This window comes from Pteropus medius, unplaced genomic scaffold, assembly GCF_902729225.1.
Source record: "Pteropus medius unplaced genomic scaffold, Ma_sr-lr_union100, whole genome shotgun sequence".
In the NCBI taxonomy this organism is placed as follows: domain Eukaryota; kingdom Metazoa; phylum Chordata; class Mammalia; order Chiroptera; family Pteropodidae; genus Pteropus; species Pteropus medius.
Window position 1 is genome coordinate 8,550,421 of NW_024344253.1, and position 25,365 is coordinate 8,575,785.

Genomic DNA, 25,365 nt, shown 5'->3' on the forward strand with positions numbered 1-25,365 from the left:
AACCCATTTTTCTTACTTCAGAATGTATGCCCAAGTGGGAGGGAGAGTTCTATGATACAGCTAAGTCCTCACCTAAAGTCATTAATAGGTTCTGCAAGTTTGAGTGAAATGAGGTATAATGAAACCAATTTTATCATAGGTTAATTGACATAAATAAGAGGTAAGTTCTTACAGCATCTCATCAATGTTATAACAAAATGACGTTGAATGCAACTGTTATTCGAGGAGTTGCTGTATATATTTTTAGACTTTTTTTTTAGTCAAACGGTAGAATAATTAAATTTTTAAAAGAAATATACATTGCAAAACAGTGCTAAAAATGTATGACTATCATAGTAAATAAAGATGCCTACCAATACACATTTCCATTTGTGTGGCACTTTCTTATTTAGACATTAAATAGTCTATTAGGCTCAGTTTCTGGTCCTTTTTTCAAATGTACCTCTTTTCTATGCATAAGTACAACACCAAACTTATGTATCAATTTCTAATGACTAGCATCTGTGTTTCAGTATGATCTGTGGACTTAGTTACTCAGACAGTAGGATCTCTCCCAGATTTCCAGAGGTTAATGATTTAAAACCAAAAAAGAAATCTTACAAGTTCACTTACCCATTCTGTCACCTTGCTCTGTACTTTTACCTCAGCGTGATGAAGGATGTTTAGAATCACTATGGAAATTCTATAGATAATTCCATCTGTCCATTGGAAATAGGATTTAGCCCATTAATTAAATTTTATAGTCATGTAATTATCAATGTAAATTTACAATCATACAATTTCATACAAGTTAAAAGAAACACTGTCTACTTAGGTACAGAAAATTTCTGAGATATTTTGACTTGATGCTCATTGACCTTTGCAACTTCTTAGAAATAGTGAACAATTACTTTACTCTTATGGGTATCATTGCTCTTGAATTATCATCTGCATATGTTTCTTTGTATTTTTAAAATCTATAAATTTCTGATATCTATGATCTGTAAAGTGGTAATTTTTTCATGTACACTTTGATATCCTGTAACAAGAAATTATCCTTTTTTTGTACTTACAGAGTTCGGCATGTAAAAGCTTGAATAAGAAGATGGGAAGGTGTTAACTTGAAAAAGAACAGCCATACACATATTTACTGATCCCAGCCCCTTCTGCTCCCTTGCCTCTTTCCCCTTCCTGATAAAGCATTTTCTTCAAAGTTACTGAGTTGAATTTCACCAGACTTTTCATCAAAATTCCATAAATGTAGTCATTTGTACCAAAGTAGAGGAGGAAAAGAAGTAATATTTGCAGATGGGATTTTGAATGTACAAGCTTGCTTTAAAAAGAAAACGTTATGTCAGAAGATTCTGCTTTTTGTTTTTGGGAACAGTCTTTAAAGTAGTCATATATACATCTATCAATCTCATCAGCCAGGATTTGCTAAATCTCCCTAGATGTTTGCTACAGGGCATCTTACTAAAATTCGCTAACGAGAAAAAGACCCTTTTAAAATAGAGTAGGTTATAGAGAAAAAAAATTTTTTTGCATCTCCATTACTGTCAATCATTGCATCTTTATTCAGGCTTATGTTTTGGTAAGTCTTATGTAAAATATGCACAGAAAATGTAGAAATACACAATTAAAACAATAATGGAAAATGGTTTTATTAAAGATTTTTTTAGAAAAAGTACAAAAAAGTATGTCCCTGGAAACTCCCCAATCTACCAAAATGTAAATGCCAGTACAACTACTAAAAGGAATGTTTTTCCAGTACATTGGTCAGAATCGTGCTTAAAAAAAAAAAAATCACCATTCCCAGATATAATATAAACATATGAAATTGGTACAAGGCCAAGTACGGTGAGTTTAATTTATGCAGACTAGGTTATTTCAGCTTCTAAAACTCCTCAAGTATTTTAATGATCTTGAATTTCTGTTCGTTTAAAAAATATTCTGAATGAAAATATTTAGAGAAATATATTTAAATCAAATGATAATATTCAAATAAAAAACATTTTACACTGTAGATTTTATCACAGCAAATCATGAACATTCTTAATGACTAAAATTCAAATCGCAGAGTTCCAAGAATCTATATTTATTTCAGAATCCTAGAGATATTCTGTGATTTTTCACTGATGTCAATAGAGTAACTGAAAAACTACCACTAGATGGAGACCTAAAGCATGTTTGCTAAAATTTCCCATTCAGGAGAATATTGCAAAATACTAAAAATTAGTCATTTTAATCACTGACACTTCTGAAATGTTATGGAAGCATCAAATAGTTAAGATATTGTTTAATTTTAAATATTTCCTACTTCACTTTTTATTTTCATTTCACTGTTTTATAAATGAGAAAGACACCCAATATCAGAGGTGGCCTATATCAACATACATATAGTACTCTCCTTAGAGTTATCTGGCTTAAGGCAAATAAAATATGTAAATATACCAAACAACCTAGCATTCTGTGTTACATATTCTCTTGTGCTATAGATCATTGTCAAGTAGTCTCTCCTTAGAAGCCTTAAAACGATATATTTATATACTTATCCAAAAACTACTCAGTGGAGGCTACTCGTTCTACTTTAAAAATTTTTTGAGTAATGTAGTCAACAAATAGTTGTGAAAAATGTCTGAGAATGAAATGTCAAAGCAAAATAAAATGTCCACTAAAGGGCTGGTGAAAAGGGTTTAAAATTGCTGCAAAATAATTGGCTTAAGCATTGCCAGTGCAGAAAATGTGCAATTAAGACACACTGATGCAGGCTTTTCCATGTCATCCTTGCAGTCAAGTTGTCTTCTATAAATGTAACAATTCCCAAGGTGTCTCAATAGAAAAGCTATTCGCTAATCTTCATATGATCCAGAGACTTCAAAAGATATATGTATTGTTCTAATTAAATGACATCCAGGCCAGAAGAATTCATGATAGACATAACTTTGGGGGAAAAAGGTATTTAAAAATATAACCATCTTCCAATTAGATAACTCTTCCAGCCACAAAGAACATCAAAGTAGGAGTCACTGCTTGCCATTACCGATGTGGTATCAAAACAACATTCCTGTCTGGAAGTCTTTCTCCAATTAATTTTTCCTTTTTGTTTTAACACTCTTTTCAGTTTCTTGAACAATATAGATAAGACACTGCTTTATCTACTAGGTTTGAAAATGCAGATTTAAAAAATATATATGCATATATATATTTGAAAAGACAGATGTTAAAATATAAAACAAATGTTATTTTAGATTCAAGATTATTTTTTGAACTAGTGATGAGGCAATTATGATATGACAGTGCCATTTATCATGAGTCCTGCTCATCCTACACACACAATTTTTTAAAGATATTGTTGGATACAAACAAATATCTTCAGAGGGATTTTTTTTATTTGAGTAGTTAAATGTATGTAAGAAACTAGAAGTAGTAGTATAGTTTGTTTTTGTAAGCTAGGTTTTTAGAATAATAATACTAATGAAGTTAGTTTCTTACTTGGGTTGCTGACCTCACAAAAGTTTAATATTCAGTAGCACTAGAGTGATGCTTCAAGCATAGAAAATATGATTCGGAAATAATGGAATATTTAGAATGGAAATAATGATTAGTCCAAGAGCTTTTCTTGGGAATGTAATACAAAAGGCACAGTGGTTATTTGCAGGAATACCTAGATTATTCATCATTTCCTGAAATACATGTGAAACGCAGCTTAAAAGATAAGATTTTCTTAGTATATAATCTGAGGTATCTTACAAAAGTTTTATTGAAAATAAAAAGAACTTTACACACACAAAAAAATAGGAACATTTCACAAAAGCTGGGAAAGCACATTTTATTGATATACTGAAGAAATATGTCTGATTGTCAATCAATTTCAATTCCTTTCCTTTCATTACCGATAAACTCAATAAAACTCTCTGATAGTCCAGAGTTTAAAAAACTGGATAAGGTAGAAAACAGATTTGACATTTGTGCCTATCTTTCTTACAGTGAACAAAAAAGATTCTCTAATATATCAGATCATAAGCCTGAGAATGTTTACTATATGAGTTTCCCAAGGAATAAAAAAGTATATCTGAAATTGTTGACAGTATGTGAATGATCTTAGATAGCCCAGGACATGACATTAAATCCCATTTATTTACAAGGTGAACAAGTAATTCTCTTTTCAATTATTTCGAATTTGACATCAAAGAAAAATCTTATTTGATTATAGACTATCTCTAACACTTTGTTATTCTTCCTTTTTAAAAAGATAATGAAAGCTTTGGGCACTGAGATGTGAGAAAGTAATAGGACATAGGGGGAATTCAATACCATTGTTTTCATTATATTTATTTTCACTTTTCACTTCTATTTTTAAAAACGTTGTAGTGGTTTCATTTTACAATAGTGATATCGATTTTCCCATAAAAATAAAAACATTTAAGTACAAAATGTGAGTCAATTTAGAAAAAATACTATTAAATAGTAGAGGTGTTTCAAGGATGTGGTTTAAAAATGGTACAAAAATTTGAAGACACAATTTTGAGAATATTTCTACTACATGACCACTTTTGAAAACCTTTCAACATTTTTAAATGCTAGGATTATATTTTTATCAAGAATCATCTGAACTAGATTTTTTTTCTTTAATGTGGTCAAGTCAAACCATTTCAACTGATTCGAACATTTGCTTGCTTTGTTCAAACTCCAAGGAAGGTTATGACGCAGGGAGAGCGATGGACTAAACAAGGCTCTCTTCAAGAATGTCAGAAATGACATGATCGAGTGAATACAGTTCTACTCCAGCAAGTTGAGGACTCTAAAGCATCATATAAACGTTCTTGGGCAGTAGAGGATGTGCCAGTCCTGGAGGGAGAATGCCACAGAGGCTCTTTGTGTGTTCATACAAAGAGCGAAATACTTAGTTAGAATTATAATATTCCCATCTACTGGCTGGAGTCCATGTGAAATATGCATTGGAAACTTCAGCTGCTTTTGCTGTCTTGGGGGTTGCTGGAATTTTTGCTCCATCATAAATCTCCTTGGTGTAACTAACAGAATAACCATAAACACTTCTCTGAATCGAAGTCTTTATAACCTTAATGAAATTTATATCTACATTTCATGTAAAATATTCCATACCCAATTTAAATGTCCTTATAGAGGAAGTTGATGTAACCCCCAAAGCCAAAAGAAAAAATGAACTATGTGGGTTCTTTTCTTTGGGTTTTGCTCCCTTGTGATATACTACAGATGTCTTGGCCTTGTAAGTTAAATGACTGGCGTTGAGAAAATTCCTTTGTTTCTAATATCTCATATTTGAGAATATTACTGTATTAGAGGCAATAGTATGGTCACCTGATTGGAATTTCTCTTTTTCAGAAGGAATTGAAATCACTCTGAATTACCAAAAGGTTATATATGTGGTCCACATAGGCAACAGATTAAATAATAACTCAATTCACCTGGCATTTGCCCTACTTATTTCTTATCTTATGTAACTGCTATATTTACAAATTACAAATAATATAAATAGAAAAGTACATAGGAATCAAAAAGGCAAGAAGTATAGTTACTTGAAGTATTTTTACTCAAAAACAGATTTAGGATTTAGTTAATAGACAATCACATTCTAACCATTACACTTCAACAAATAAAAACAGAGACCAAACTGTTACCAAATAAATTGATCTAAATGTCACCAATATTTGAACAGAAAGTGGCTTTAGTGAAAAATTAAATTACTAAAATTATTTAGTTTTTTGAAATTACAAAATCTTTTAAAAAGTAGTTTCCTGAAGAGATAACCTGACAAAATATCATGAATAATTTTTTTCTCAGATCTCTAGCATAATGCAAACCAATTCCTTTTAATTAAATGCCTTTCTCATAAAACTTCTTTTGAAAGAAATTTTAGCTAAAGTACAGAGAAGTGGTCCTGGAAATGACCTCATTCCACTGGTCATTAGAATGGGGAACTCAAAAGAATCAAGTGATGTTTATTTATTTTACTAGTCTTGCAAATGTACTGACCGATTCCAATAACAAAAACTTTGTTGGAACATTAGGTATTCCCACCCTTAGAATATAATTTTTTATCACGTCAGACATACTACAAATATAAAAGGTAATAATTCTTACCATTCCTTTCTCTAGCGATTCTATTAGTTACAGGAATGTTAGTGGTGACAGTGGGTGTTGTAGTACTAGGAGAGCTTACAGTAGTAGCTGGTAATAAAGATGAGAAAGATGTAATTTTGCAAGGAGTACATGACAGTTAATATGGATAAGCAATCTATAATTAATTCATGACAATATATAGAGGAGAAATGGAAATCATTTATTTCCACTAAATACAACAGACTCTACGGTTATAATGCATAAAATAAAGCAATGCTTTCTACGGCACATTAAGAATCAGTTCACATGGCCTTCGGTACCATATTGCAAGAGTCTGGATCTGGCACAAAGGGAATGGAGAAGAACATTTTGATTCTAGATCTAGGTCTGCCATTAACAGGCTGATCACTACACTGCTAAATCTTTCTAGAACTCAGTTTCCTAAGTTTGTAACAAGAAGTTAGAGAAGGCAGTCTACACAGTGCCTATCGGCTTGAAAATTATCTAAATAAACCAAGTCTTCCTAATACACTGAGAAAAGAGAAATAAAATCTCGGAGGAAATATATTTCTTCTTAAGAAGATAAATGTAAAGTAAAACAAATGAGAATAAAATGTATAGACTAAATCAATCATTTACAGATCTCAATAACTTTACTAAACGTTGACAGACAAAATGCACTCCATAATGGCAAGCCTTATGGGGGAGACATTTTCAAAGTATTATGTCATAGATATGCTTCTGATACTATTAAAACTCTCAAAGATTAAACCCTTGTATAATACTTAGATGATATCATTCTAAGGGATTCTAGAGGAACTCTATAAGTAATAAAATAACTATACACATAATTTTCCTTTAGTCTATCCCAGGAGCATATTTTTATTAAACATACATTCATACGTACAATAACCATTATATGTTATGCCTCAATTTTTTAAAAATTATCTAAACTGAAAACAAAATTTAAGTGATTACACAAAAAGAAATGTTCTAAAAACTCTAGAAAATACTGAATTCTTTGATTCAAAATATGTATCCTTAACGAAAAATTTTTCCATTCCAAAGTAATTTATAATACTTAAGAATGGATATTCTTTTTGAAATCTTTGTTTTTTAAAATTATGAATAATCGGTTATATTTATCTTAGTGCAAAATTCATCGATGAACAAGAAAATACTTTTTGGTCATTTAGGACATAGGAGAAAAATAGCTAGCATCAGGTCCTTTGACTCAGGGAATCAGTACTATAGGTATCTCAGATTAAAAGAAAATAAGAATTTTTAAAAACCTATAGATCTTGAACTAGGCAAATTAAGGATTTTTTTCTATTTCATATAATTATTTTTAAACTACACTTTCATGGAAAAAATTACTTCATTTTATTTTCATAGGGCATTCATTGATAATAATATCAAGAATAATGTCTCAGAAAGGAAAAGAAGATAATGAATTACAACCCCACTCTCACACTGGAACCACAGAAGAGACCTGCAGTTTCTATTCATTTAGTCTCACTTGCAATCCCTGTCATTTTCATGCTATGGTCCTCCTAGTAAGAGATCCAACTTTTACCGAAGGCATGATCATGATTCTTAATGTGGTATACAGAACATGCTACTTCATGAAGAAGTATTTAATAGAATAAATGGATGAAAATGCGTTATGGGTAATTAAGAGGAGCAATGATAAAACTAAAGCAAAATATTTAGACTATTATTTTAAAACTTGAAAGACTTTAATTATATATTACTTAGCATGCAACTGTTTAGTACCTAATACATCATTAGAATACTGACCATAACATTAGTCACTATGTATTATAATAATGAATAAATTACATTAATATTAGTTTAGCATTACTTTTTAGTATAACTATTTTTATATTAATATTTAAGTTATATTGCACATCATAAATTGCCTCATGGCCTTTTCTTAAACTTAATTGACTCTTCAGCTTAATTTTTCCCCTTGTTCTTTAGACATGAATACTTTTTCAAAACATTGTTATGACCATATTTATATTGGGCCTTTGCAATATTCTTGAAAAGAGAGGGGGAAAAAACTGAAATCAACTCTTGGTTAATAGTATATAATCATTCACATCTTAAAAACTCAGTGCTTTATGGAAATGTGGTCACCCAGTTTGTGAATGCATTCTTTCTCCACACTGTATGTACTGTGCACCCACACAACTAAAACACACTCAGAAATTCTTCTGTTTTGCTGGTTTCTGGCTTTCCAAAAGAAAATTAAGATAAAAACCAAAACAATGACAACTGCATCATCCAAAATAGCAAGCAGCAAACAAAGACTCCAGAGGACAACGCCGGCTCCCTACCTTGGCAGAGGGTCCCCAAATCTGCGCAGTTGGCTAGTTCTGATGCTGGGAGCGGGACCAGATAGGAACCTTGATCAACACAGAGGATTATACAAGTTTGTCTTATGATTTAATATTATCCAGAAAAAAATATCATAATCAAATGGCTGGTAAAATAAGAGCAGCCTTAGAAGAGTCCACCAGTAATACTCTGACATCAAGTAATCCTTTTTTTTTTTTTCTTTTTAGGTGAGGGAACCCTTGGTTGACCTCACAGATTGCAAGGACCTTGCCAGCTTACAATCCCTTATTTTTTATTTTTTATGCCTACAGCACCTGGTCTTCCTAGGTGGTCTCCCATCCAAGTACTAACCAGGCCAGACCCTGCTTAGCTTCTGAGATCAGATGGGATCAGGCTTGTTCAGGGTGGCAAGGCCATAGACAAGTAATCCTCCTAAAGGCTTTGTATCAATTTCTGCAAATGTAAAATCAAGTCTTTTGAAATAGCCCTCAAAATCTTTAACTCAATTTATTGGCTATCCACACATGAAAGGAAATGTTTGTATAAAAAGTTCAGGGCCTTTTCACATAATAAATTATACAGTTCTAGTGGAAATTCATACAAATAAAATAGTATAAACATCAAAGGTAACTTTTGAAAGTGAACTTGGATATTAATACTCATAAAATGCACATATTCAGTTCCTGGGCACTAACATATGCTATTTACAATTCCAGAAATATGTTTCTGTGACTTCGAGTTGGTCTCTGTGTCATTTTATTTCAATCTTTTAATGACTCATCCTCAGTAGGAAACAAGTTTTAAGCAATTTTCTAGTAGGAGTAGTGGATTTTCTCTGTTGCCCTAAATCTCCCTATGACAATTAACAGACTTTTATGAACAGGTTGAGGTTAGGGAAGAGGGGCTAAATTTATCATGAAACATACTGCACTGTGAATAAAGACAGAAGAATAAATACAAATACACACATAAATACATATATTCAATTTTAAAAGGACGTTTTTATAATAGCGATTCCATTCCAATGTTTAAACATTTTCCAAACTTCCCTGTGGAACTAGCACATGAATGCAGAGCAGGTACATGAGCTAATCAAAGATGTCTATGTGAATGGTGTGCATAAGCAGAAAGTATCTGCAGCTTAACAATATCTTAGGAGTCATGGTTTCCTCATTCTTGATTGCCTCAGGTGCCTGGCCCAAGGAAGGAATGATGTTACCTCAGAAAGAACCAACCCTATAGGCAAGTCTGTGATGTTAACTGGCAAGAAGCTCTCATTATAGACTTGTACATGTGCATTCAATAAAAATTTACTGCTTATACTGTATGAGCACAGAGACTATAATAATACTTTAGACAATGTCACTGCTGTCAGACAGGCATGAACAGGAGATGGCTTCACTGTTCTTGGAGTGCTGTCAAGTGCTTAGTAACTCGAATGAGGCCTTGACCAGAGGGCTGGTGAGAAGGAAGAAGGATGAAGGAAGCCATCTATTACAAAGAAGAACTGTGAGGAATGTGAGGGGTCACTATATTGATCAGGGGATCAGAGACTAAAGATGAATATTTCTAGCAGACAGAATTACTGAAACACACACCTAGGAGGCAGTGAAAATATCTGGGAACCAAAGTGACATAGCAGTCCTAGAGCAGAGTATTTGTAGATATCCGGATAATAAAGAGCCTGTGGAGGGTCTTGTGGAATGCAGGTTTCATGAGTGCAGAGACTCTGTGTCTTTCTAACAACGGTGTACTCCTAACGCATAGTAAGTCAGTGCTTGAACTTTACTGAGTAAATTACTGAATGCATTATGCATGACTGCTCACATTTTGAACTCTTTCTTAAAGGAAATGAGAAAAAAATGAAAGAAAGTGTTGAGAAAATTAGATTTAAATTTGAACACTTTCGAGGCCCCATTCTCCCCAACTAAAATAGGGGAGATGCAAGAAGCATAAATAATACTAATAATCCAGGCTTGGTATCATGAGTACAATGAGGATGGACAGAAAGAGATGGATACAAGACATTTGAAAACAGAATGTTTAGAATTCAGTGACTTACTAGAGAACAGGCAAAGCAAGGGAAGAATAGAAGACATTTTATTTTTCTGGTTTCCAACTTGAGAAACTGATATATAATGATCTCATAAAAGGAGACAGGAAATAGTGGAAGAAGAAAACATGTCGTGTGGGCTAACCACTAAGTCCAGTAATGGAAACTGAGGTGACTATGAAATAGCTGGATACATGGCAGGTGTACATGATTTTGTAGGAAGTCTAGCCAGGAAATAGCCAACAAAAGCTATGGATGTGTCAGGGATCACTAGAGTTATAGTGTAGATTTGAGAAGAGAATAGGATGTAACCATAGATGTTGTTATATTTAAGTATCAGATATTTTATTTTAAAAGAGCTATACATTTGAAAAGGTAAAAATGGCTCCTGTAGAAGGTGGTTTTATGGAATTCAAGTGAAAATGTTTCATGGGGGATGTGCTAATATCAAGTGTACCAGAAAGGTCAAGAATAATAAAGACTGAGAAGACCTTTAACTTTGCATTGGAATTTCGATAGTAGCTCTACAGAAATTAGTTTCAGGAGCGTGAGAAAGATGAACTTCTAGACTTCCAACATTTGATTGAGGAGTGAATGCAAAGGGGAAGCTTGACTATGAAAGGAAGTAGAGATAGGGAGGGGAAGTTTTAAAGATTGAAAATTTAGACAAGCGTACTATGGAAAAAGAACATTTGAAGAGGCAGAAGTTGAGGCCAGCCTCAGACAGAATTGAAGCAGAATTCTATCTTGAAAGTTTTCTGCCCATTATTCTTTGCCATAACTCTTAACTTATGCCTCCTTCTTGAAGGACTTCATTTCTCCTTTCGGTACTTTATTTTAATAAAGAAATTCTAAAAACTAAAAAGCCTTTAAAACTCAAAATAGCTGAGGAAATCTCAGCCACTGTAACGTGCAAGAGAGGAGACCCTGGGATGGAGTTCCTGTGCTCAAATTACACACAATGTTGGCAGTCAAAGGCTCCTTAGTCCAACTTCTGGCACTGATACAGTATCTCTGGAAGACAAAGGGAGATAAGGGGACATTGTTGTGGGAAAGAAGTTTTAAGGCTAACTACATTTCCACTGTGGCATAATAAAGACCTCAGAGGTGGGAATAAGGAAAGAAAATCAGAAGAGTTATGATTTACATAACTTTTTATTTATCACGTATGTTAATACTTATATTTACTTGCAGAAGTCACAGATAGAAGTGCAGGCAAGCTATTAGTAGGGTTCAAGGGTCTAGCACAGCATCTAGTACACAGTAGGCTGTTCAGTAAGGACTTGACATTTCTCAAATGCCAACTTTTGGTACAGTAAACTGACAATTAGTTGTTTTTTTACATGAATGCCTATTTTCAATTGTTGTCAATTAAGGATTTCATGCCATTTTTTGTGTGTTTTTTTTGTGTGTGTGTGTGTTTTTTTTGGTTTGTATGTGTGTGTTTTAGTTATCTTCAGAGGTTAGGTGGTCGTATATTTGACAATTTTTGTTAACATTTTATTAGTGTCAATGTATGGTAACAAGTTCAAAATTCAATGTAACATCTTGTCATGGGATATTGTAACATTTACTTCTTAATATTTAAGTTATCAGTTACTCCTTCTTGGGCAACTTCAAGTTTAGCAAATTGACATTGCTTTATAAATGCTCAATAAACATGATTTTATGATGTTTTAATATATCAATATAAATTAAATTTGATCATTGTTTTGGTTAAAATGGTATAAATACAAGCGAAAGGTCTTATCAGAGGGAAATTATATTGATAAAATCTTACATTGCAAAAACAATAAATCATATGTAAATACACAAAATATAAAAAGTGTACACATTTTTTAAAAATTTTAAACAGGTCCATGTTCAGCATATCTGCATTAAAAAAGCCACTATTACTATCAATTCTCCTTAGCCAACAGACCAGGAGATTGTTAAGGAAGACAAGACAGTACTCTCTCCTGGATAATGATAATGTCTTTGGCATGAAAATAGTTTTCAGAATGTGACCTATGTATGTTCACTGAGTTTTGTAGATACCACAAAGGTGTTTAAAGGTGTTTCTTAATGGTAACTGCAAAATTTAGAGCCAAATTTCCTTAAAAGAAATGTAATCACTAAAAATGAGCAGTTGACAAAAAGCTGTAAAGCTGTTACTCTCTCTTCTCTATATGTTGTTCTTCCAAAATTATGCTACTGAAAGGAGTCACTTTTTATTTACACAAGTTGTGGTTAAAAAAAAAAGACTGATGTGTAGCCAACAACTCATCTTATACCCTACTCACTGATAATCCAAATAATAGTAGACAGCAATAAACCCTCGGCATGAGTTACAATAGGAAAAAAAATAATTCCTTTCAATTTCCTTTTTATAATTTTCCACAAATAAATATATTTAAAATAGAATTATTTCTGAGAACCATTTATGCTCATAGAGTTTAAACATTTCCAAATAATAAAGTCCTTTGTAAAGACAAAGTGATTTTATCTTTATTTTATTAATTAAAAATAATTTAGTAATCTAAAAATGCAATACTCAGTAGCTTGTTAGGGATGAAAGGAAGGAGCCAACAGTGAATCAAAGTTTTATGACCATGAAGGACAGAACTTCCCATTGAAAATGAGATGGTAAAAAAATAATAATAATTGAAAATGAAAGGGAAAAATCCAAGAGTTGATGAAGCCTTAGTAATTAAGAACAAAATTTTGGAAATGAAAACAAAAGTTGGTACAAATTCAAACATTTCTAGAAAAGAAAAACAACAAAGTTGGGTACTTATGAATTGTGTCTTATCTCTATAACCACAGTGGCTAATAAATGGAAGTGCTTAATAAATGCTTGTAAAATAAATGTAATTTGTTTGAACTTAGACTATTCATTGAGTTATACTGTACCACTCCTCAGGAAAGAGCAGTTAGCAGTAAAATAAATAAAACTGGTAGAGAAGGCACTGTCTGTTCTTTGTGAAAGCTGATGGACATTAGCCAGTATCTAAACCTGAATCATAACACAGGCAAATACTTGCACCTCTAATTAAAGAGTTGGCTAAGGAAATTATCAATCCAAGGAGGTTATAAAACTGAACGTGTTTAATAAAATTGTCCTAAGAAAAAAAAATGATGCTATAAAATAAAAACTGCTACTAAATAAAGTTTTTCTTTCTGAAAAGAACTGACAAGATTAAACATGTTTTTTAAAAAAAAACTGATGAAAATTTCTTAATTAAGGTATACCTCCCTAGTATAATTAGAATAATTTAGGAAAACAAAAAAGCCTAATTTTGAAACTTGAAACATTTATTGATTTTATTAAAGTTAGGATATTTCATATTTGAAACAAATGACAGAATGTTTAAATGTAGTCAGTTCTGCTCTACTACCTTATTTTCATGTGAAAATTTACTTAACAATAGGCCTTTGGAAAATCTATTCATTTTCTATCACAGATTGATTAGGAAATAAGAAAGTCATATTTAACAGGCATTGTCAGGCTAGTAGAATGTCAGGAATAAATTCTATTTTCCCATTGGCTACTGTACTCATGTACTCATCATTAGTTTTTAGAAGTTATTAGCACCATAAATGGCAAGCCAAAACATTTTGGGAAAAAAAGGTTAAAATGTTAATAGAGCATACTGTTCTTCATTTATTGAAGTTTTGCTTTGCTAACAAGCTTAGATATAATCTGTGTTACAGGTATTTCCTGTCTGTTAATAAGTGACTTGGTCCTTCAACTCCCAGAGAAGATGATTAAGCAGCAGGAAACTCCCTCTCCCTCTCCTGTTATGACTCCTGAAACACAGTCCAGGATATCTGAATCTATGGAATGTGGGTGTTCAGTGTCATCGTGGATGTCAAGAAGACCATTACAAAAATTAAAGGCATTCAAGTACACTGAGTGGGTAAGCTGTGCCACTCCTTTGAATGAAATCATTTTGAGAACTTATAGATGACTAAGCCACATGAGCATGTATTTGATGCATTCTGGTAACTTTAAGGCTTGGGAGAGGAGTTTTAAAGACAGTGTTAAAGACAATACAAAAACTCATGGACATGGCTCTGTTCCAATAAAATTTTGTTTACAAAAACAGATGGCCTGTTATAGGCCCTTCTTGTTCATCAATCCCTGGTCTACAGGATTTCTTAGAGAAGCTTAGCACTTCTTGTATGCTATATCCTTCACATTTTATTATGTTAAGGCATCCAAGAAACACTGCAGGGAAGAAAACATAATTTTGTTTAAAACAAATACTATGTTAACACCTAGAAAGCTAGCGTTTTCCCACAAAAGGCACTCATCAGAAGAGACAGCTCCTGGACCTTCACACTTCTCATCTGGTAGAAATTAGCTCTCTTTTTCAAGTCCTATGTCCCATTTTCTAATCCTGCTTATTCTGAAGGGCAGTCTAAATCATATTGGTTAAGGGAGCAAGGTTCTAAAACCAAACTTTCTGGGTTTAATTCCAGGCTTGGACACTTATTAACATTGGTTAAATTCTTTAATGCCTTTGTGCCTCAGATTTACCTGAAAAATGGGGTTAAAAATAAAATCCACATCATGGGAATCTGTGTTAATGAGTTAATAAGTATAAAGTGCTTAAAACAGTACCTAGTATATATTTTCAATTTCAGTATAAATTAAGTATTAACAATCATTAATATACCTAAACAAATTCTTTTTCGTTTGTTTGTTTTGGTTGCCATAGCCCTCAAATACTGCTCTACAGAAAGGCAAATGTTAAATGGTCTATATTATGACTTTCTAATAATGATCAAGGATATGGTAAAAACAGGCCCCTCAACTAAAGATTATCACTGTGGGTGCAGGAAGTGCGCCAGGGCCTTCTCCTCCCGTTCATCATCCCACACCAAACGCACACACTGGGTCTTCTCATTTTCCTCACTAAGTGAAAGACTTCTCGGGAGGCCCTGAAGGTGCTGTGTAGCTAAACAGACTGAGAGGAGCTGGGGAACACCACTAGCTCTTACACAGTTCCACAGTCTCTTTCTGGAACAAGGTCGTGGTTTACCCTCTTTCCAACAACCCACAAGGAAATACCTCTTGAATGACATCACTTAATAGCCTCCCAACATCTGCAGGAGCACCATGGCCACACGGAGAAATGGGTTACCCACACAGAGAGGTAGGAGTTCCCCAGGCCGGAAGGGCAAACACAGGTCACAGAACCTGGGGAGGTGGCCTCAAGTCTTCACAGTGGGTCCTACTTTGTTCAAAAGACTGGGAATGAGTTTTTGATAGAATTTCCTCCAAAAACACATACAAATTACTTTTTAATATTAGACTTCTTCTTCCCTCCATGACTGAGAGTTGTCTCTGTGACTAAAAAGTACATATCAACACCTTAAATTTAGTCATATAAAATTGAAAAGTGATATTGAAATTTGCACTTTTTTGTATCTGATCAGTCCTGTAGTAAAATAAAGACTTCCAAAATTAACTTAAATACACAGAGGACATTTGATAGAATTTAATATAATTTTGTTACATGGAATTATTTCCCTATTTTGCATTTAGCTACTCTCAAAGAGCACCGAAAAAGAGTACTTGAAACAAATGACAAATGCTCATTTTCAAACAGAGAAAAAAAAGTTCAAAGAAAACAGTGATAATTCCTGATTATCAAAGATTTTCTTTAAATGGACAGTTTTGATATTTAATACCAACTAAGTAAATACTATTCTTTTAGGTGGTGGTTGTTTATTTAAATAATGTCATGGACATTTCATTCTAGGACGATAAAAATCAACTTTTACTGTATCCTCTTTGTGATTAAAAACAATAATTTATTAATTTCTTTTGTTTCAGTCTGGCATTAATACTTCTACTTGAGACATGATAATTATAACTGTTGCTATGCTAGTGATAAACTGTGATATTTTGACATAACTGAAAAACGGTAGGACCAAAAGCTTTGACTGAAAAAAACATGGCTTGTAATCAAACATATAGCATGAATGGCTAAGCAGAAAACGTTTTAAAAATAAAAAGTTCTCATTAATGACAATTATATATATGTATGTATATACATATGTGTATTCATTATACATGCATACATGTACACATATGTAATTATACACATATGTATGTATGATTTCTTGTTGACAAACATATTCATAGAACAATGCTTGAAAAAAAGGAGTTAATATGCCACTGACTTACCACAGCTTAGGTTGCTTTCGGCTTTCAGAGCCAGGGTTGGGATATTCCAAAAGTCATTTTGCCAGTCAACCACATTCCCTTTCACATTACAGCTGAGGTTGGAGAGGATTTTGGAATTCATGGTGAAATTCCAAAGTCGAAAGTTATAAATGTCCCCTTTTAGAGAGGCAATTTCATTTTGATTGGAGCCCAACAACAATTTCCCATTCCCAGAAATAACTTTACTAATGGTAGAATCGCATGGAACTGCTTCATAGTTTCTTTTAAAACTTACACCAACAGAGCCCAAAGAGTTATTCCAAATGATGCAGAGCTGCTCAAAGCTTTCTGTGAAAATGTCTTCTTTATCCTTTACAGGTAATACACTGTTTAGTAAGCATTTTGAGCCAGAAATAGATAGAAAGTAGCCGCTCTTGGCTTTTCCAAAACTGAGTAATTGTGTGAAGGATGCATCTGAGTAGGAGAAAGCCATCCAGTCGTTGTCTTCCTTGCCAATTTTGGTTGCTTCGAAACAGATTGTGAAAGCACTGAGCTCCGGAATAGAGACACTTTTTGCAATAGATACCTGGTAAACATCTAGCGCCTGGGGTAAAATGACCTTTTGATTCCTTAAGGACACAGCAACTAGGACAAAACATAATAACAGATAAAACATGTTAACTTCAGAGATGGACTGAGATGCAAAATATCTGATACACCCGTCCCCTCTGCCACTCTATTAAACTCTCCTCTTCCACTGTCCATTTACCCTCGATCACCAATCTATCTCCTTATACCGATAATAATAATAGCAATCAGAAACCCCACCCATTTTAACTCTAATAGCGGTTGGATCTCATACCTAAACCTTTGAGTTACAGTCAGCCAAGTTAATAACAAGTGTTTTTCTTAATCCATGAACTGAAAAAACAAAAAACAAAAAAAAACCCAAACCATAATTGATAAACTATTAGTTTTAGGAAAGCTCTATTGATAATTCAGATTTTCAAAAATATGCTACTTTTCAAGTAATTTCTAAACATAACAGCTAATAGTCCTATTTTTCATTAACAATTGCCTTTCGCTCTTCCCAAACACTCCTATGCTACCCCCTCCCTTTCAGACACCCATATCATACTCCCCATCACTATGGTATTTCAGGAATAAAGGCAAAGATAATTCCATTGAGGAGAGGGAGTCTAATAAAATGACAAACAAAAATGGAATTTTGAGCTATATTTCCATCATATCTGGGCATTTGATCTAGTTTGTGAGGGATAGTAAGGAGCAGTAGCTAAAAGGGCAGACAGTGGAGCTTCCTATCCCAGCTCTTCCACACAGTGCCATGTGACCTTGGACACGTTATGCACCTTGATCTATCCTAGTCTGTTCATCTGCAAAATGAAGGACAATGGTATCTACTGCACAGAAATTAAATAAGTTAATACCAGCAAAGCACTATAGCAGTGCCTATGCCATATCAATATATAGCTAGTATTGATTACTAATATGAATTACTATTATTAAATGCATAATGAATTACAAAAAATACATTAGCCTAGTCCTTCTGTGATATATGTGAAATTACTAAACAACACAATGGATTTAGCCCTGTGCTAACATAACAGACATTGTGAAACATTATGAACTGATCTGAGAGAGAAGTAACTCTCTTCAAAAATACTGTTTAATACTGGTTTCATATAAATGCTAGTTTGAATATATTTTAATATACTTCAAGAATAGATCTATGGTAAAACATCATTTAAATATAAATATTCTACTTAAAAAATCCATGATGGAATTTAATAGAATCATGGATTTTAGTCTACATTTTAAATACAAAGCAAAAGCAGTTTAAAGATCTGTTTACCCAAAAGGATGCTTATGCAATATGAACCTAGTGTTCTATATGCGTCATTAAAATAAGGCTACAAGGAAAGATATCCACCAACATTTTATCAGTGGTTATGGCTGGGGGTACATATATAGATAATTGTAATTAGTTTCTTTTTTATTTTCAAATTTCCTATATTTTATAATTTTAAAACATTTGGAAAATCAAAGCACATGTGTTTCAATTACCTACACATATACCTAATGTCAACTACAAATAGTAAATAACTGCCACAAAAATACAATTTATAATAATGAGAAATTTTTAACAATTTATAAAAGTTATTTTCATAGTGGTGCCTTTCTATTTTTGTTTTTCTTGATAGAGGACATCTACTTAAGTAGCTCAGGAGAAAAAATGTGCAAGTAAATCCCATAGTCTTGAAGCTTGTGTTTTCCTTAAGCAATGAAAGGTTTTTGAAAGAATGGAATTATTTTGATGTGATATGCCAGAATCTGGAAAATATATCTGATATATTTTTATTTGATAAAAAACATATTTTGATATAAATTATATATAAAATATATTTTCTTTCCTTCAATTAGCCATTTTCAAGAGTCCTCAGTTTATGTTGTCTATTAGCTTAACTTACAAATAGCTCTTTTAAAATCTTAATTTATATGCTAATTTTTGATATTTGTCCCCTAGCATAGTTCCTTAAAAGGGCAACATCTTAAAAACTTAAAATAAAATGATTCTAAATAGAAATGTTTTAAATGTTCACTGGAGAGATGTTAGAATTACAGATTTTAATTATTAGCTGTGGAATATCTAGTGTCTTCCAAGCAGCCTTTAAATGTTCTGCATATAAACAGTATGAAAATTCAGCTCTACTGTAACCAGATTTTGGATCTGGTAACTATATATTGCTAATGAGAAAACTCGGAGAATATTAACAGCTTCTTGCCCTTAAATTCTAATCCTAATCATTTACATTCACATAAAAGAGCATAACTCTTTCTTCTGGTCCTGTGTTTACTGTAGAACATGTTAAATGAAAGCAGAAGGTTGGCACTGCCTTTGGTTTACATACCTCTGATGTAGCTGGCATTGAAACCTTTCTTCTGGATGCTAAAGTCACTTGAAAAGGACACATGCATCTCATTCGCACTTGAGTTAAATGATAGGCCTTTGGCAGTTGCTCCACAAAATTTAGTCTGACTCTCTCCATTATCAAGGGATAATGAGTCATAAATGCAATTGGGAGCTTCTTCAATGTCGAAATCATTAAATGTTATCTGAATGATATAGCCGGTGGGGGCTCGAAGGGTCCACACGCAAGCCTGGCTGTTAGGGTAGTCGTTAGGGTAGCACGGAGAAGTAAAGGTCCCAGAAGGGTTGGAGAGGACAACCCTGCAGTTGGCACATCCCCACACTGTTGGCCAGACAAAAAAGAGACAGAGAGAAAGGCTGGGATCAGAGGTGTACAATAATCCAAGAATACCACATACTGGGGATAAACAATAAACATTTTAAAATAACAAAATGTAATCATGAAAATTAAAAAGGAAAAGTGAAACCATCTCAGAGAAAAAGAAGTACCAATAAAGCAACAAAAAGTAAAAGAAAAATACTATATTTTAGAGCAATGATTCTTAAACTTGGTGTAGGCGGGAGGTCATATACTCTGAGAATCTGATGAAAGTTATGAGAGCTCTCTCCAGTAAAATGCACAGTGACCACTCACTTGGTATATAATTTTAGGGAGTACATGAGGCTTCAAGAGGCAACGACAGATTTCACAAAGCTTCACTATAGGGTAGAGACTCTCTACTCTGTAGAGGAACTGAACTGGATTTGAAGGAGTTACAGAACTATAAAGGTAGAGCTCAATATTACAAACCATGGAGATAAAGGAAGATAAATGTTTAGGAAATAAATGTGTAAAGAGAAAGCTATCAATACAGAAAAATAACAGGTTATCTTCTGGCAGACTGTATTTTTTCTAAATAAATATTCAAATAAATAGCACCACCTTACATGTGTGTAATATTTACAGTTTTGAAAGTACTTTCATGTATATCATTTGTTAATATCGTAGTTAATAATTATATACTTGTGTGATTATCTCATTTATGCATCATTCAGTAAATATTTACTGAGTGCCTGTTACATGTCAGGCACTATTCTAAATAGTATATACCAATGAATCTAAACAGTTAGTATACAGCAAGGAACACGGATGACGAGGTCTCTGAATGATTTCTTATACTTCAGTTTTGGACCCAAAGATAAACAAATAATAGTATAATGACAGATGGTGATAAGAAGCAAAGGAAAAGTAAAGCAATCAATCATTCCTCAATTATTTATTGAGGGCCTGGTCACAAGCTGGAACCAGAAACCAAGGTCTATTCTCTTCTAATCTAGCAATACTTTTACAATTAATATTTATGTTGCTTTTAAATATTTGTATAAATGTAGGCAGAAATCTCATTTAGCCAACATTCTGGATAAAGAAACTACCATAAAACTGACACATAAATTTTCAAACAATAAAGTATTTTCACTATGTTAACGTAAATCACTCTAATTTTATTGTGTTCCTTCCTTTTTTATTGAATTGAATAGACTGAATACGCAATAACTTTTCTTGTAGTTATTACAAATACTATTTATTCTTCTAAGGTACAGTGATATATTCAAGGACATATATGTTTTGCTGCTCAAATTAAGTTTTGCTGTTTTCTTTTCCCTGTGGCTAACTTGTGTTACACACTGTTTTGCCTTGCCAACTCTGCTCCCCATTCATTCTTTCTCTCTTGCCCTCCCTCTGCTCTTCCTCCCTAAGTCTCCAACATCTTGTACAGGCCTGAAGACAGCCAGAGGAAAACAAATTATGATCATCAGTGTTCACCAAATGCCTTCCGTGGACCACTGTGCTCCTATCCTTTTCAGCATTATTCAGAGTAGTTGTTACTTCCATTTCTGAGATCATTTGCTTATTGTCTGTCTTCTCTCACTAGTCTCTAAGCTCAACAAGCAGAGAGTACGCACTGTCACATTCACCATCTTATTCCTCATAGCATCCCTGACACATAAAAGACCTTTGATGAAATTTATTAAATTTATGAAAAAGCGAGTAGCCTAAATGAATGAAAAAAGAATACCTAAATTGAAAATACCTAAGTATGGTATATGAACTTAAGTCAAAGAAAGTCTAAGTCTGAAACAAAGATAAAGAGTGGGTGAGTTCTGGACTATCTCTTTGGATGGAGTTTTCTTCAATTATTTCACTCATAGGGTAAAACTGAGATGACTTGGCCTCTCTGATAAGGTTAGCTAGCTTCCCATTAATGTATCTTGGTTTCAGGAGAGAGAAGTGATCCTAGTAAATTAAAAATAACATATCCAATAATAGGCACTGAAGATTAAAAAAGAACAATAGAAATGAAAATAAGGTAAGATGTCTGTGTCATCTCAATATGTGTGCAGGTGGCATCATTTTTCCAAAATGAGATGTCATTCCCTATATCTAAGACCCAAGTAATGTTCATGACACCTTTTATCCCGATATATTGTTTTTACCCAAACTTTTCCTAAGAACTGAATGAAAGGTACAAGAAAATTCAATTTTTCTGATAATACTATGTAATCTTGAATAAGTTCATCTCTCCGTGCCTCAGTTTTACTACCTTTACACTGGTAGTAATGACAGTACCAGTAATTACACTGGTAGTAATTACCTCCTGGGGTTATTGGAAGGATTAGATGGATTAGTATTGTAGAGTCCAAGGAGCCATACTGAGTACATAGTGAATATTATTTAAGTGTCGGCTATTATTAATTGTTACTAAAACACAAAATCTGTGCATCCATAATTTAAGAGAGGAAAACTAAAACCCCACCTTAGCAGAATTTTTCCCTAGGCACTCTTTGGGATACAAAAGAGAAAGAAGACACCCAAAATATTCATTTAAAAATATTTAAAACATTCTATATGATTCTCACCTACAGTAGCTAGACAGCACTGAGAGGCAGTGCTACCAAATAGTGATTATCTTAATTGGATTAAATGTCATACTAGGCAAAGTACCATCATATTCACTGTATTTATAGGTCACATCACAATAAAGGGCTTTCACATATATTATCTCATTTGACATCATAACCCTGAGAATTAGTTTTACTTCCATCTTCAAATGAAGCAAATAAGTCTAATACAGATTACACAATTTGCCCAAAGGTACACATCTAATTGATAGCAGGACCAAGATTCAAATCAGCCCTTCTGACATGTCTAGTGTCTTTCTAGGAAAAAAAAAAGTTCCATTTTTTTTTTAAAACAAAAGTCACAACAAAGTAGTTAGCTCAAGTACTGTTTTAAGAGACAATATTTTTCAGTAGGCAATTTCTTAAACATAGTGTAATTACCCTAATATTAATATATCTTAGGAGACCAATTTTGAAATGTTTTAGTAAAAAATGTTCTAAAGTCTAAAATATAGTGCTTTGGATGTGCCAGTCTGGAGAAAATGTCACTGCTAATTGAATCCTACACTATGTACAAGTTCATTAGGAAATTAATTTGTTCTCTCTTAAAAACATGACTACTTAGAAGATAGCTACTGAATGAAGCCTTGGAAAAAATAAGAGATAACATTATCTTTTACAATCTACCCAACTCAAAACATCTGGCTCAAGATGTTTCCCATAACATATAGTAACATATTCACACTTATAATTTATAAAAGAAAAGTTTTCAAGTAATCTAAAAAACTAAACAAATTCCACCCTTGGCTCTTGCCTATGCTTGAGAATGTTTGGCAATAACTTATTCATGCATACTTTCATAAAACTTTATTCTTCAAAGAAACTTGAACCTACAATGGAAAACCTCCCAGTCATGCCAAAGCCTATCTTAATTTATAAGCAACATTTAGATATATATTCAAGTTAACGATTATCTTATTGGGTTTTTTATTCCAGAGATTTGAATTTTTACTCTACTCCTGTTACAAGTATGTCTCTGTAAATCAAATACTGTGTTCTTTAAAATCTCTCAAAAACAGGAGTTTCATATCCCAGGAACAAATCAAAAAAGATCAATTTTAGCTGCTTTCAACATAAATCTGTAGATGGACTAACCATCTTTCCTATACTGTGTTAAATGGTGAACAAAATGAATGCATTTAAATTAAATCTTGTTCTTCATTTGAACATCTATAAAACTCTCAGTAATGAATTTGTTGGAAAAACTAGCCAGTGAAAATTATCTTCAGAAAAATTAACTTAAGTTGCCAGCTCAGTGTGCATCTATTCAGTCTTTGCTTGAATTATCTATGTGACTATTAAATTCTAATAAATGAAAAGTGTGTTAGTTGCTTTACAAGGTTTAAAATATTTTGTAGCCTTGGTAGTTTTTCAAGATTAAACCTAAGGGCCAACAGCTGATAGTTCTAGGACCAGTTCTAAAGCCTAAATAAATCATCACAAAGCCAGGGCAGCCACACACCATTTCTCCAGATTAAGTAAAATGCTGCCAGATGTAAAATCGATGAAGTAAAATGTAAGCAATACTTTAGTGCTGGAATGTATTAAATGATAACATATAGAACTGAACAACTTCATCAAAGTAAGTAGTTAAATTTTAAGTGATTCCAGGCCTCTATGCAGATTGTTTCAGGATGGCAAGGAATCTGAAGGCAATCTGGCTGTGAATTTGCAATTCACAACACATCTGTGATTCTGTTAATGTGATAGACTTGGCAGGTAGCCCTCCCCCGCCCCCCACTCCCCTTGGAGCTCTGCACTCAAAGGTAGTTTATCTCCATGCTGGGAGGGTCGCTGTTAGACCAGGGTTACATTGGTGGTCCCAATCTCCTGCTTCAATCAGTTCAATAATGTTGAAGATTCCTTGATGGGGCACCATTAAGCCTAACAGTTTTTTGAATCTCCAGAGAAATTCAAAGGCACCACACCTCAAAGACAGGTCTGTCTTCTGCTAGATTGTTAGTGTTTAAACTTCAAGTCCCGTCTTTCCATAATCGCCTCGGCATTAGAATATTTCATATGTAACTGCAAAGGTAATACTTTTGGAAGATCCAAATGAGTGAACTGTTGTAAATCCTTTCAGAGTCACCTTATTATACTGACGTATATTTCTTGCAAGAGGATTAAACACACAAGCACACGTGCATGTATATGCACACACCCACACACATTTTCATGGGAAATTGTTCTCTCCTAAGCAATGGTTGAGTCTTTCTCCAATGTTAAAAATAATAATAATAGTAATAAAGTAATGCATTATTTGAAATAACCTAAACTGTCTGCTCTATCACTTAATCTACTTTCTGATTAATACGTCCAAATCTCTTATCCTTTTCCAAATCGCTGTACTATAAACCTCCAACTTTGTATTAATCCAGTCATGGACCTTCTTGTTCTCTAATGCATAGGCTTCTGAGCACTACTGAAAAGGATTCCTAAAATTGCGGACATTATTTATACTAAACAGGCTTCCAATTTTATCTCTCTCACCTTCTGCCACAGTCAATATCTCTGAGCATCCCTCCCCCACCCCACTCTACTTGCCCTTATAATCTTTGCTATTCCAAGTATGGTCCTTATACCAGCAGCATCACCTGGAAGCTTGTTAGACATGCAGAATTATCTAGACCCACTATACAAAATTTGTGTTTCAACAAGATTCTCTGCTTATTTATAAGCACACTAAAATCTAAGATGTACTCTTTTAAATAACAACAGACTACAAAAGCTATTCACAGTCTCTGTGCTTATATCTTTCCTCAAGTTCTGCCCCTCCCACATCTCCTGCAGTCATATTTATACCATGATCTCAGGGGAAGACCCCTGACCTAGAGAGCCAAA

The 25,365-nt window shown here is 33.3% G+C and overlaps 1 protein-coding gene and 1 non-coding gene across 3 annotated transcripts in view; both read right to left on the minus strand.

The window, feature by feature from the left end:
• Nucleotides 1-25,365, minus strand: part of ADGRG6 (adhesion G protein-coupled receptor G6) — a 128,478-nt gene that overhangs the window by 48,636 nt on the left and 54,477 nt on the right. For both annotated transcript variants that reach the window (XM_039869747.1, XM_039869748.1), the window contains exons 3-7: nt 19,565-19,906; nt 16,656-17,279; nt 8,424-8,492; nt 6,103-6,189; nt 613-698 (exon numbers count right to left, since the gene is read on the minus strand). In XM_039869747.1, coding sequence (XP_039725681.1) covers nt 613-698; nt 6,103-6,189; nt 8,424-8,492; nt 16,656-17,279; nt 19,565-19,906 — 1,208 coding nt within the window. The remainder of the gene's footprint in view (nt 1-612; nt 699-6,102; nt 6,190-8,423; nt 8,493-16,655; nt 17,280-19,564; nt 19,907-25,365) is intronic.
• Nucleotides 8,727-8,845, minus strand: LOC120608023 (5S ribosomal RNA). The gene has a single exon (XR_005654287.1). It is a non-coding gene; the product is annotated as a 5S ribosomal RNA (ribosomal RNA).